Source organism: Haematobia irritans, chromosome 5 (assembly GCF_050003625.1).
Source record: "Haematobia irritans isolate KBUSLIRL chromosome 5, ASM5000362v1, whole genome shotgun sequence".
Taxonomy (NCBI): Eukaryota; Metazoa; Arthropoda; class Insecta; order Diptera; family Muscidae; genus Haematobia; species Haematobia irritans.
The window spans coordinates 63,717,554-63,731,156 of record NC_134401.1 but is presented as its reverse complement, the minus strand read 5'-3'; the positions used below and the strand labels follow the sequence as shown (position 1 = coordinate 63,731,156).

The 13,603-nt window shown below is 34.3% G+C and overlaps 1 protein-coding gene across 5 annotated transcripts in view; it reads right to left on the bottom strand.

Annotated features, from left to right (window-relative positions):
• The window catches only part of sns (nephrin adhesion molecule sticks and stones), a 515,450-nt gene that overhangs the window by 261,986 nt on the left and 239,861 nt on the right, over nt 1-13,603 (bottom strand). For all 5 annotated transcript variants that reach the window (XR_012722648.1, XM_075309654.1, XM_075309651.1 and 2 more), the window contains exons 7-8: nt 4,656-4,823; nt 4,302-4,433 (exon numbers count right to left, since the gene is read on the bottom strand). Coding sequence is in view for 4 of the 5 variants with exons in the window: in XM_075309654.1 (XP_075165769.1) it covers nt 4,302-4,433; nt 4,656-4,823 (300 nt within the window). In the remaining variant the exon portion in view is untranslated. The remainder of the gene's footprint in view (nt 1-4,301; nt 4,434-4,655; nt 4,824-13,603) is intronic.

The following is a 13,603-nucleotide window of genomic DNA, read 5'->3' as shown; positions in this document are numbered from 1 at the left end:
CATTGAAAATTTTGAAAATTTGAGTCATTTCTTCAAGTTTTCGACTTAGCAGTGAGTATCAGTGAGCATACAATTTTGGGAAAATTTTTTTCTAGTAAATAAAATTTTGACAGAATTTTCTATAGAAATAAAATTTTGACAAAATTTTCTATAGAAATAAAATTTTGACTAAATTTTATATAGAAAAAAATATTTCTATAGTAATAAAAGTTTGAATACATTTTTTTAGCAGTGAATATCAGTGAGCATCAGTAAGATATGAGGAAGCTCTGTGCAAAATGGGTGCCGCGCGAGCTCACATTTGACCAAAAACAACAACGTGTTGATGATTCTGAGCGGTGTTTGCAGCTGTTAACTCGTAATACACCCAAGTTTTTCCGTCGATATGTGACAATGGATGAAACATGGCTTCATTACTACACTCCGGAGTCCAATCGACAGTCGGCTGAGTGGACAGGGACCGGTGAACCGTCTCCGAAGCGTGGAAAGACTCAAAAGTCCGCTGGCAAAGTAATGGCCTCTATTTTTTGGGATGCGCATGGAATAATTTTTATCGATTATCTTGAGAAGGGAAAAAGCATCAACAGTGACTATTATATGGCGTTATTGGAGCGTTTGAAGGTTGAAATCGCGGCACAACGGCCCCATATGAAGAAGAAAAAAGTGTTGTTCCACCAAGACAACACACCGTTTCACAAGTCATTGAGAACGAAGACAAAAATTCATGAATTGGTCTTCGAATTGCTTCCCCACCCACCGTATTCTCCAGATCTGGCCCCCAGCGACTTTTTCTTGTTCTCAGACCTCAAAAGGATGCTCGCAGGGAAAAAATTTGGCTGCAATGATGAGGTGATCGCCAAAACTGAGGCCTATTTTGAGGCAAAACCGAAGGAGTACTACCAAAATAGTATCAACAAATTGGAAGGTCGTTATGATCGTTGTATCGCTCTTGAAGGGACCTATGTTGAATAATAAAAACGAATTTTTTCTTTGTTAGGCCGGGGACTTATCAGCCAACCTGTTATGCGTACTTCGTTTATAATATAAAAACTTTCCTTTACATTATGTATTATTATTTTTTTTTTTTTTAATTTTGAACCGTTTTCATACAATTTATAAATTCAATGAATTATGAAATTTTTTTTGTGAATAGTGTATTCATAAAATAAATGTATTATTTTTTTGTGTGTATAAACCGATCTTCAGATTAACCTTTAAGTTAGCTCTAAGGATCGTTGCATATAAACAATTTTTTGAGTTGACCAGGCTCAGAATAGTATCCGCTAAGGCCTAGAATTCATTTTTTTCCAGTATTTATATTGTATTGTAGCGTGTTTGCGAGGGAGAAGCAAAAACAAAAAACTTTCTTGAATTATAATGAAAGCATTTCGGCATATAAAATGCTAGATATTGTTTTAATGATTTTATTTGAGTACACGGATATGAAAGGACTTGTGCGAGAGGAGAGCAGAGAGTTTACGTAGTGAATTAGAAATAGAGGATGGATGAGGACATGCGTCGAATGTCATCACTTTGACAGGGGTACTGGTTTGAATTGGAGAGGATAGGGGCGGAGGGCGGTTGTAAACAACTCATCTCATTCACAGACATTTTGATAGACATAGCAGCAATTAGCTTTAGCAATTTTATCCTTCTTCATAAACTGGAACAACGACAATGGATTGTGTGGGCTCAATGTAGGATTGTTGGTTGCTATATTGGTTTACTGTTTTTTTCTTTTGATTGTGGGAATAGCCATTCAGGCAGACATCACGACTAGGAAAGCTAGATGAATGGCAAGCAGGACAAACTGCTTTCACTGCAATTATAAGCGAACATTAACATTTTCCTTCAATCCCATCCTTTTAAACTTTTAACCATTCGTTTATTGTGGACGGACAGTTGTGGAATACCATCACTCAGTGCTAAAGAGGAGCAAACGTTTCCATGCGAAAAACACGGTAGAGAAAATTTTCATTCATAATTTATGCTTTTCGCATCCGCAATAAAATAAATGATTAATTCAGTTTGGAATAGTCTTTGCTATAAAACATTCTGGTCACTTTTATTGCTTTCTTCAGTTCTGCTTTGGAAAATTTTAATAAGTCCAGGTATTGATTTTAGCATGTTTATTTATGTTTCATTGTTTAATTTGTGTTTCATGCTTATTTTTCAGAATAAGCCTTCCGTTTATTATTTGTATAGTACAGCTGGTGATTTCTGGAAGTGTTGTACTAGCAATGCATTAAAATTTCATCCACAGACCAAAAAAGGTTTCAATGAAAATCAATCATAATTTAGTCTAATCATGGCTACATGTGTCTATAACGAGTTTTATTTGTCCCTACATAAAAAAACTTTAGGAGCAAAACAGATCTTCGTTACAAACACTATAATTTTTATTAATTCTTAAATCCTACACAATTTTAGCCAACCATAAATATTTAAAAAAATAAAAACCTTGTTTTTGGTACCCAAAGTCCAAACATGGACTCAAAGAAAAAATATTTTCCTCCCGAACGAAATTTTTCATGAAATTTCCTTTTGCTATAAAAAATCCTTAAGTGCAAAATAATTGAAATATATGGAGAGCATGACTGCTATAAATCTATTTTATTTTGTGTTTAAGAAACTTTTTAATGACAAAACTAAATTTCGTTTGTCTTAAATTGCGATCCTACCCACTTGACACTCCTATTACCAGCTATGAGTATAGGCAAGCCTGCGCTAAATGCAGTACACGGGCATGTCATTGGAGGATAGTATTTCGGTAGAAGCATACCAGCAGGCGAAGAATAAAGTTTGGAAAATCTTCTAAAGGCACAACTTTAAAAGCACTTCAAAAATGCCCTCAAAAAGATGTCCTTTTATTTAAGAATTTAAAAAAAAAATGGCACAAATTATTTAAATTTTGTCGAAAAAACTGCAAATTTTTAAAAATATGTCGACGTCCGATATTAAGGCGGAGCGTTAGAATGCATAAAATTACTTATTTGGCAAATATCATAAATTTTTTAATCCAACACTGCATTCGGATCACACCTTAAGAAGTGATGTAAGCTCAGTGCAAAGACTATTGAAATGGTGGATATCTGTCCTACGACAAACCCAGGTTGAAATCATCGCTACTGCACCACTTCCGGATACAAAGAAGCACATTTTCACTACTTTTTTGACGACGCTGTTTTGCAGGGAAAAACTTCGTCGCAATGATACAAGTTCTGCAAAAGAATATGCATTCTGAAATAAAAGGACTGAAAAACAAACCAGCAAAACAAAATTTTTTCTCGGAATTGGAATTTAAGAAAAGTTTATTTTCGTTGTTAAAATTTTTTCTTTCAACCCGAACTATGTTTGTAGTCTTCGTTGTCTTTTGCTTTAACAAAAAGCTAATTTTCCGACTTGAGGAGGAAAAAGATTCAATTGCAATATTACAGTTCCAATAATTTATTGTACTAAGACATACTTGCGACTGAAAAATATGAAGACCGCTGAATTGATGAATTTATATTTTATTATATTATATTTACGTTTTCGTATTTGATTTCTTACACTTGCTTTTGAGTGTAGTTTCTCCAAGATTTTTCTGCAAAGTAAACATGTGAACGTTACTCTCGAGAATAATTAAAATCTTTTCTTTTATTGCAAATACATATACGTTTTCCATGTTTATGTTGCACTCGCCGTGTTATTTGAATACTGAACGGTGCTGCTTGAAGCTTTGCTTGGTCCTTGGTTTAATCTTTTGGCCAAATCTGCACCCACTGCAGCGAGCGAAACCCAATGTTATATTCATTTCAAACTCATCAAGGCCAACAAATGGCTTCGCATGAGCTTGAGTGATAACTACCTAAGCAAATTTCCATTCGAGAGTAATTATTACCTAAGTATTTGGCAACTGCAGAATGCACGTCACACGGATGAATGGATTACAAATTAATTATGCGCATACATGCTAAGGACTTACGCTATGCGAGCACAGGATAAGTGCTCACCATCCACTAACACCAAGTGCTTCAAAGCTCTGATGTGAAAATGGATTTAGTGGATATAATGGATGGATCTCTGAGCCACCTACCTACCTCCAGTGAGGCTTAGATGAGGCGGGAGACACTCACAGTAATTGAAATGTTCAGCCCAAAATCCTAAGGAGGAAGGGGTCGTCTACATCACCCTTGGGCTGTCTTTATTATGCAAATGTGACGAGAGCAGTTTCTTGAGAAAAAGTAAAACAATTTCCCTTCACTTTGTTTGCATTTGCTGAGATTGTTCTCCTCGTATACTTAGAGCTAGGTACTTACATAAAACATTAACAGTATGCGTGGAGACAACATTCTCGGTTAGCTGCATATTGAGACCGTGACAGATGACAACCAGTGAGCGTTTGTTGGGCTCAATGACAGCCGTTATATTTGAAATGGTAATCCAGCCACCTTAAGTTTCGAGACGAAGAAAACATGAAAGAAAAGGAAAGTGTGTGAAAGAGAGAGAGAGAGACACACAAATAACATTATTTTATATAATTATATTAAATGAAATCAAATATTCATATTCCTCAACATCATAGTCACCATCATTACAATTCCAAATATGTGCCCTTGTCTGAACGGACACACAGAGTGGATAATGGCCTCAAAAGGACTACAGCTACTCACCTTCGGGACTGACCATGGTGCGTGACGTTGCATTACGTATCTGACGACCTCCGACCATCCATTTGATTTCCGCAGGTGGATTAGAGGGAGCCGTGGTACATGTGAGTGGTACTACATCACCCACGCGGGCTTCGCTATTTCCCGATATGGAGACGTGTGTGGGGGCAACTGAAAAGAAAAAATATAACAAGACGACAATGGAGTAGAGAGTAAATTGAAAGATTTAATAAAATACCTCTGCCATTTGAGTAAGGAATACATGTGATAAATAAAAAACGAACACACATAATAAATATGTATATTTTATAATTTATATTCCATAAATTCATTAATATTTTAACAGCATCATAAACCTGGCCAGATGCTTTGTTTATTTAAAATACAGGCACGTTCACCCACTCATCTTGCCTCCCCCAACCGACATCCCTAAATGGCACAGTGGGTGGCATAAATGAATCTGCCGATTGGCCTATACCAACACATACATCTGTTAGATTGCTATTCCTTTTGTGTAGAGTCATTACTTTGATTTATGATGAAGATCCTCGTGTACACATTTACCCTTCTCTTTCTCTCCGGCACTCGCCGTACTCCCATTGCCTCCATCATTGTGGCACCGGGTGACACAGCTAACACTGTTGAATACAGATTACAACAATGGGATCCTACTCTGTTGACTTAATAAAAATGATTTGGCTACAACAGAGTAAGTTGTTACTATATCAGATACGAATAAAATTATTCATGAGATGCGACATTGAAGGATCTGGCCATCTGAATTAGTTGTAATTAATGTCCTACGGTGTAGTAATAGTAGTAGAAATGCCTTTATTAACAATTGGATATAATGCAGACAAACAAAGTGTTTTGTCATTGGTATATGTAGGTGAGGTATTCCATGTCCATGTGGAGAAACGAGAAGCAATTGGGAATTTTATTTATACGTTTACCTGGACAATATCGAATTTCAAAAGGCGTAATGACCAAGCAACTCTTGTATGAAAATTAATGTTCCTTCATTTGGAATACATTTTGAAAATTAATATGGATTCCCCAGACGGGTATATGAAAAAAATTATTATCAAGAGTAGAAAATTGGACAACTGAACTAAACTTAAGAAACAAAACCGAAATCTTTAGTAAAATATAACGAAAATAATCGAGATCATTTTATATTGAGTCTCTAGTGTTTAACGAAGTTTATAGTTTGATACACTAGCAGTTGGGGGAAAGACCCAGTTACAATTAGAATTATTAGCAATCCGGATGACTAGTAAATCTAGTCTAGAGTATATCTTGCAAAGAAATAACTATTTATGTACTGGAAAGAACATCATTTTGTGCTTGTTAAGCACATCTCCTTAGGATACATTAAAATTTTTATACTACCTGGGAGTTATATTGGGCAGAAAGCTTGATTTTAAACTCAAAATTGAAGAAAGGGCAAGAAACATACCGTAGACTTGTACTGTTAATTGAAAAATGGTATTTAATACAGTTAAGAAACCAAATATACAGCGTTATATAATTCACTGGTCATACGAGAGATCTATTCAGACTTCCAAAAGGACCTAGAATACATTTTCACTTTATTTATGTAGCTTCATATAAAAATTTTGGTTAATAAAGCAAATGCATGGCAAGTCTGTTCTAGGTGGTTTCCAATGTTAATTTAGTACATGAGATCTGGAGCAAAAAGTGTGATGTTCATATGTTCCGACGTAAAAAAATTGAATTTGAGACTCCATGATGTATTAACCCCTTGGTATAAGGGGTCTGTAGTGACACCAAGCAAATATGGCCCCATTTAAACTTAAACCGCACACTAGATATGCTAGTGTTCTCAAGGCGTCAGATAGCACTCCTGATATCTGCTATAACGGATCGCTGCCTGATAGGCGAATTTGCAAAAACTATAGGTGCGAAGTATAATGACTATTGTATGGGCTGTCATGATGTGGAGGAAAAGGAATCAATTAAACACCTCTTATGTGAGTGTCCTGCTTTTTGTGTAAGGCGTAAGCGAATTTTAGGAGCATATAGCTTTACTGGCGGACCTGGAAAACGTTAACTTAAGCAGTTTGTTAATGTTTTTGGAGCAATCTGGTTTGTTCCACAAAAGTAAATAATAGAGAAGGTTCAGTGGTTAAGACTAGAAGTTACCATATGTAATAGGTTCTTTTAGTTAAATGTGGTATCACAAAGGACTGAATAGTCTAAGTGAGCCTGAAATTTAATCGGGCTGCCACGTTAACCTAACCTAACCTAACCTAAGGGGTCTGTTATTTTTTAAGAATATATTCATTTTCCCGAGTTAGTGAGCTATATGTAATTAAAAGTGCAATTCCGTGTATATGTTTTGTCATATACAGTATATTTTCAGAAATTGTTCAAATACAAAAATGTTTTTACCGTGCAAACATGTTATGTTTCAACCTAAGCATATCTATTTTACACCGAAACATATAAAAAATGGTCTTTTTCGTCCGTGTAGTAGGTAAAAGACCACTATTTCTGCTTCGGTTCATTTTCAACAATAAATATTCTGTCCAAATATTTGATTTCACACATATGTAACTTAAACCAGCCGTAGCTGTAGTGATGAATTTACATCTCCAGACAATGTGATGGTTTCATTAAAACGTGTTTATTTATTTATCATATATCAATACAAAAATTTATAGAACTTATTAATAAATATTAAAATATGATAGATCGTATTGCACAATAATATTTGATATTTATAACATTTACGGCCAATTTCATGTAGCTCCGTTAGGCTTTAACTCCCAGTTAACAGAAAGTAAATTGCAAATATCTTCTCTCCGGTTAACTTTAACTGAAAAAATTTCGGCAGTTATGTTCCTAACTGGCACATGGAATATATAGGCAAGAAGACAGCTACGTCTATAATATGGTTTAAAAGTTCGTTAGTTAACGGAGCACTAACGGAGCTTCATGAAAATGGGGGTTAATATTTAAAATTAACATGACTTTATAGACTTTACAAACTATGCAAATATTTACTGACATTGGAGTGTTTTGACCTTTGCATAATGCATGAGCAAATCTTTAGAGAATCGACATAAGACGAGGTAGAGTCAAATTAAGTTTTGTTTTTGTTTTCGCAAAAGCCCTATAACATTGTGCTCTATCAACACCTACTCGACTGCTACGGACTGTTTCAAAGGACAAAATAAATCTTGCAAAACATAATCTTTGAAATTCTTATTGCAACCCAGCAAAAAAAGCGTCGCAAAAAAAGTAATGAAAATGTTCTTTTTGGATCCGGAAGTGGTGCAAAATTGACGCAGAAGTGATGAATTTAATATGGGCTTAGGTTAGGTTAGGTTAAAGTGGCAGCCCGATTAAGATTCAGGCTCACTTAGACTATTCAGTCCATTGTGATGCCACACTAACTAAAAGTACCTATTACATATGGGCACTTCTAGTTTTAATCGTTGAACCTTCTCGATTATTTTCTTCTGTTGAACCAACCAGATTGTTCCAAAAGCATTAGCAGACTGCTTAAGTTAACGTTTTCCAGGTCCGCCAGTAATCCAGGTCCTTCATTTAAAAAGCCGGTGCACTCAATTTGCATCACTTCTTTAAGTGTGATCCGAATTCAATGTTTTCGATGTAAATCAAATATTTAACAAAATCCACAATTTTTCAGATGGGATTTAGCATTTTTTCGACAAAATTTAAATAATTTGTACCATTTTATGAATTTTTAAACTGTTTTTAACCAATTTGAAACAAAACAGTTAAAATTACCCATTAAAAATATGACAAAAGCATGTTATAAAAAATTGAATGAAAAGAACTTCCTGTGTAGTTAAAATAAAGAACATCATTGGGAGTACATCTTCTGGAAGTGCTTTTAAAGTTGTGCCTTTGGAAGAACTTCCAAATTTTTTTCTGGGAAACGCTCTTAGTATTTTTAACAATAGGCATGTTTTCTATTAATACTGCATATTATGTTTGTATGAGGTATACAAAATTCCCTTATACAGTGCAAACTTCGCTGATTCACAATATATTCTTTGGAAATAAATTATATAATAAAACGATAATAATAATAGATTTAAAATGAGTTCACTTTTCTCAATTAGATTTAATATGCCATAATTTGGTATTATTTGTGATTGTTATTATTTGAGCATGTTTAATTTTTTTTTCTTGTTAAAATAATGACATCTTTCACATCTGATGTCAGGATTGAAAAATTTCTACTTGATATGTACTAAAAATATGTGCGTTTTTATACCCACCACCATAGAATGGTGACGGGGGTATAATAAGTTTGTCATTCCGTTTGTAACACATCGAAATATCGATTTCCGACTATATAAAGTATATATATTCTTGATCAGGGAGAAATTCTAAGACGATATAACGATGTCCGTCTGTCCGTCTGTCTGTCTGTCTGTCTGTCTGTCTGTCTGTCTGTTGTAATCACGCTACAGTCTTCAATAATGAAGCAATCGTGCTGAAATTTTGCACCAGCTCGTCTTTTGTCTGCAGGCAGGTCAAGTTCGAAGATGGGCTATATCGGTCCAGGTTTTGATATAGTCCCCATATAAACCGACCTCCCGATTTGGGGTCTTGGGCTTATAGAAATCGTAGTTTTTATCCAATTTGCCTGAAATTTGAAATCTGGAGGTATTTAATGACCATAAAGAGGTGTGCCAAAAATGGTGAGTATCGGTCCAAGTTTTGGTATAGCCCCCATATAGACCGATCTCCCGATTTTACTTCTTGGGCTTATAGAAACCGCAGTTTTTATTCAATTTACCTGAAATTGGAAATCTAGAGGTATTGTAGGACCACAAATACGTGTGCCAAAAATTGTGAGTATCGGTCCATATTTTGGTATAGCCCCCATATAGACCGGTCTCCCGATTTTACTTCTTGGGCTTATAGAAAACGCAGTTTTTATTCAATTTACCTGAAATTGGAAATCTAGAGGTATTGTAGGACCACAAATATGTGTGCCAAAAATTGTGAGTATCGGTCCATATTTTGGTATAGCCCCCATATAGACCGATCTCCCGATTTTACTTCTTGGGCTTATAGAAACCGCAGTTTTTATTCAATTTACCTGAAATTGGAAATCTAGAGGTATTGTAGGACCACAAATACGTGTGCCAAAAATTGTGAGTATCGGTCCATATTTTGGTATAGCCCCCATATAGACCGATCTCCCGATTTGGGGTCTTGGGCTTATAGAAACCGTAGTTTTTATCTAATTTGTCTGAAATTGGAAATCTAGAGGTATTTTAGGACCATAAAGAGGTGTGCCGAAAATGGTGAGTATCGGTCCATATTTTGGTATAGCCCTCATATAGACCGATTTCCCAATTTTTCTTCTTGGGCTTCTAGAATCCGAAGTTTTTATCCTATTTGCCTGAAATTGGAAATCTAGAGGTATTTTAGGACCATAAAGAGGTGTGCCGAAAATGGTGAGTATCGGTCCTTCTTTTAGTATAGCCCCCATAAGAACGATCTCCCGATTTAACTCCTTGGGTTTCTAGAAACCGTAGTTTTTATCTGATATGCCTGAAATTATAAATATTCTGGTATTTTAGGCTCACAAAAACGTGTATCGGATTAAGTTTTTATCGGTCCATTTGGTAATGCCTCCATATAGACCGACTTCACTTCTTGAGGGTGTAGAAGGCGCACTGATCATGAAAATTGCTTGAAACTCAATGTAAAATTTCCAGATTTTACTTCTACAGATTTAAGATTTCAAATCAAGACGTTATTTTATAATTTTCTTGCACACTTACAAGAGATGTTAATGATTCCTCTAAACCTCAAACAAAAATGGTTCTTATAAATCCAGAATCTGATATAGTCCTCATAGGTGAAATCTTTAAATTTATCTTCGGGTAGTGTCCTCAAGTCCTCAAGCCCTCCTGAAATTTCAAAGGAAACCCTAATATTTGGTTCATGGTGGTGGGTATTTAAGATTCGGCCCGGCCGAACTTACTGCTGTATATACTTGTTGTTTTTCTTTTAGTTCCAGTACAAAAAAAAAAGCCCTACTATCAGACTTACTACCACACAAACTCCAACCAAGCATCAACATCATTAATGTGAAGGCTATAAAACAAGCAACAGCTTTGAATTTAATTTTTCTAATAACATTTCAAAGTGTGAGAGTGATAAGTCACACTGCAGCACGAAAAGCACACTTACACGAGTAACTCACACATATTGCCATGAGAGTGTCTCAAGTATCTAACACGGTTACGTCTACAGTCTCAGAGATCCCCACCACTTTTCTTCACTACATATGACAGCTAATTTGTTATGTATGTGTGGCATCCTAATATTATCCTTTTTAATATTTCAATAACTTGCAAAAGAGGATGAGGACGAATAAACAAACACACACACACGAAACGGCAACACTAGGGACACAACGAGCATAACGAAGAAGAGAGTGAAGAGAGAAAGAGCAAAAAATGGAAAACAACAACAACACAAAATAAATAAATAAAACTAAAAGCAATATGTACCACATTTCATATATAAAAGTAGCATAAATCGAAACACATTCGTATGTCAGTACGTGTGAGTGAATATGAGAATAAAGGATGAAGGCGCACAGACATAAACAACAATATATGGAATGTGGGTGCATGATGTGATTGTGTATGTAGTAAGAGCAATGTAAACAAAATAGACAACCGATTCTATCTGCGTGTGTACATTAGGGTTATCAATGTTTTTCAATTGAAGATAAATCGGAGAGCACATATTATTGGGAGTAAGGATTGTAATGAGAATCAAACGTTCGACTTTTCGACACTTTGAAAAAATGTGAAAAACTCGATACATTACTGAAAAGTCGACTTATTACATCGTGACTTTCGAGTTTTTGTATCCCACAACCAATTTCATGCTATGCAATAATCATCAATATTGAAATTACATGAAAGTTATTCAATGGCAGCATTTCAGTTTTATCTCTATTGCTACCATGGACTCTTAAGTGACAATAATAATAATCGTCTACTGTGAAACATCAGAAGTAAATGGCATCTTATAAAAATTATTTGAAGAAATTGTAAAAGATACATGCAACCTCAAAAATTGCCTCTGTTGCATATACTCCCGAACCTATTCCGAATACACAATTTAATGTGTAAATTGAATAATGTTTAGATTTCGGCATTTACAATTTTTGATGTTGATGAATGCAAGCTTATTTATCAACATAAAAAATATCTCTCTGTAGCAGAGCACCATGCTCATTTAATTTTCTCACTATGTTACGTTAATGTCTTTCGTTATCTATCTCCGTCGCCATCTTTATCATTTTTCTCGAATCTCTCTTGCGCTATCTGACGTTTCTAAACATATACATGTTTATATGAAAATTCTAAATTAATATTTGTTTGCATCCAGTGATATTATATTTACGAAAATGTAATGTCCCAAACATAATATGTTCTAACATATTAACATATATGTATGTCCCAAACATGTTATACTAGTTTTGGAACATTATATGCTTGCACTTAAAAATGATGTGCAGAAACCAGGGATGGAAAATGCAGTACTATAGTACTTTTTTCAATACTTTTTCACCCTGATCGGTACCGTAGTACCCCCGCGAATGATTTAGTACCTTTTGTATAGACATTTTTTGACCCGATATCGAATTTATGGAACAATAGTTTTGACAAAATATTTTAATATTTTGAGAAAGTGTTTTGCTTATTTGCTCTTTTACAAATTTGGCAAAACAGACAAGTTCATGTAGGAAGAAAATCTTGATTTTTAAAAGCCATAGTCAAACACACGATTTTATTGAATTTCAAGAATGTCGAAAAAGCATGTGTTTCTATAATAAGCTTTCACACGAACACTTTCTAGATGAGAAGTTATCGATCGCATACTGAAATAATGCGAATCATTCGTCAGTCACGGTCGAAAGTTGAGACAAAAATAATCTACCAATATTTCTTACCAAAAACTACCAAAAAATATTATTTTGCAGAATAAATCAGAAAATTTTACTTCTACAGAAAATTTTGTCAAAATTGTTTTCTTTTGGAAAATTTAGTCAAAATTTTATTTTAATAGAAAATTTAGTCAAAATTTTATTTCTATAAACAATTTTGTTAAAATTTTATTTCATTAGAAAATTTTGTCAACAATTTTCTTTAATTTATCTACAGAAAATTTATGATGTACCATGAAGTACAACTGTGGCAACCGTGATTACAATATTACGACAGTCTTTGAAAGCGGATATAAAACTAAAAAAATATTTACAATTGAGGAGTTGACAAACAAAATTTTATTGTCTTTCAAATTCAGTCTAAAGGAGCTCTTGACAATAATCTTCCAATGGAATTTTTGTTCAAATTTAGTGGAAAGTATTTTTTTGCTCAAAAAATACCTTTTTTGTACTTTCTTAAAAATTGTTTTTCCATCCCTGGCAGAAACATATGAAAATCCGTCTTTTTCGTCCGTGTGGGTGAAAATTTGTTGAGGTGTCAAAGTGGAATAAATTAAAATTTTTTTCAGATATTTTCCCAAATATACTATCTCGATAAAGGATAAAAACACTAATGATGTAACCAGAAGCTGATACATCAGCATCACTAAGAAAATGAAACTAGCTGCCAAAAAAAAATATATATAAAGGAGCTTTGACTTAGAAGTCTTTACACAAAATAACTAAATCAACTTGCTCTTATTTTACATATTATAAATATATCTCAAATATTATTGAAATAGCCTTCAAATTCTATAAGCTTTTGCAACTTAACTATAAATCTTAAACGTATACAGAAATGTGCTTTATTCTGGAGACGCGTTGCACTAAAACATTATACAATTTGCACGTGAAGTGGAGTTTGAATATGGAACGGTTATTAAGAACTTTTTTATTCACCATATCTATATAGACAACAACAGACAAT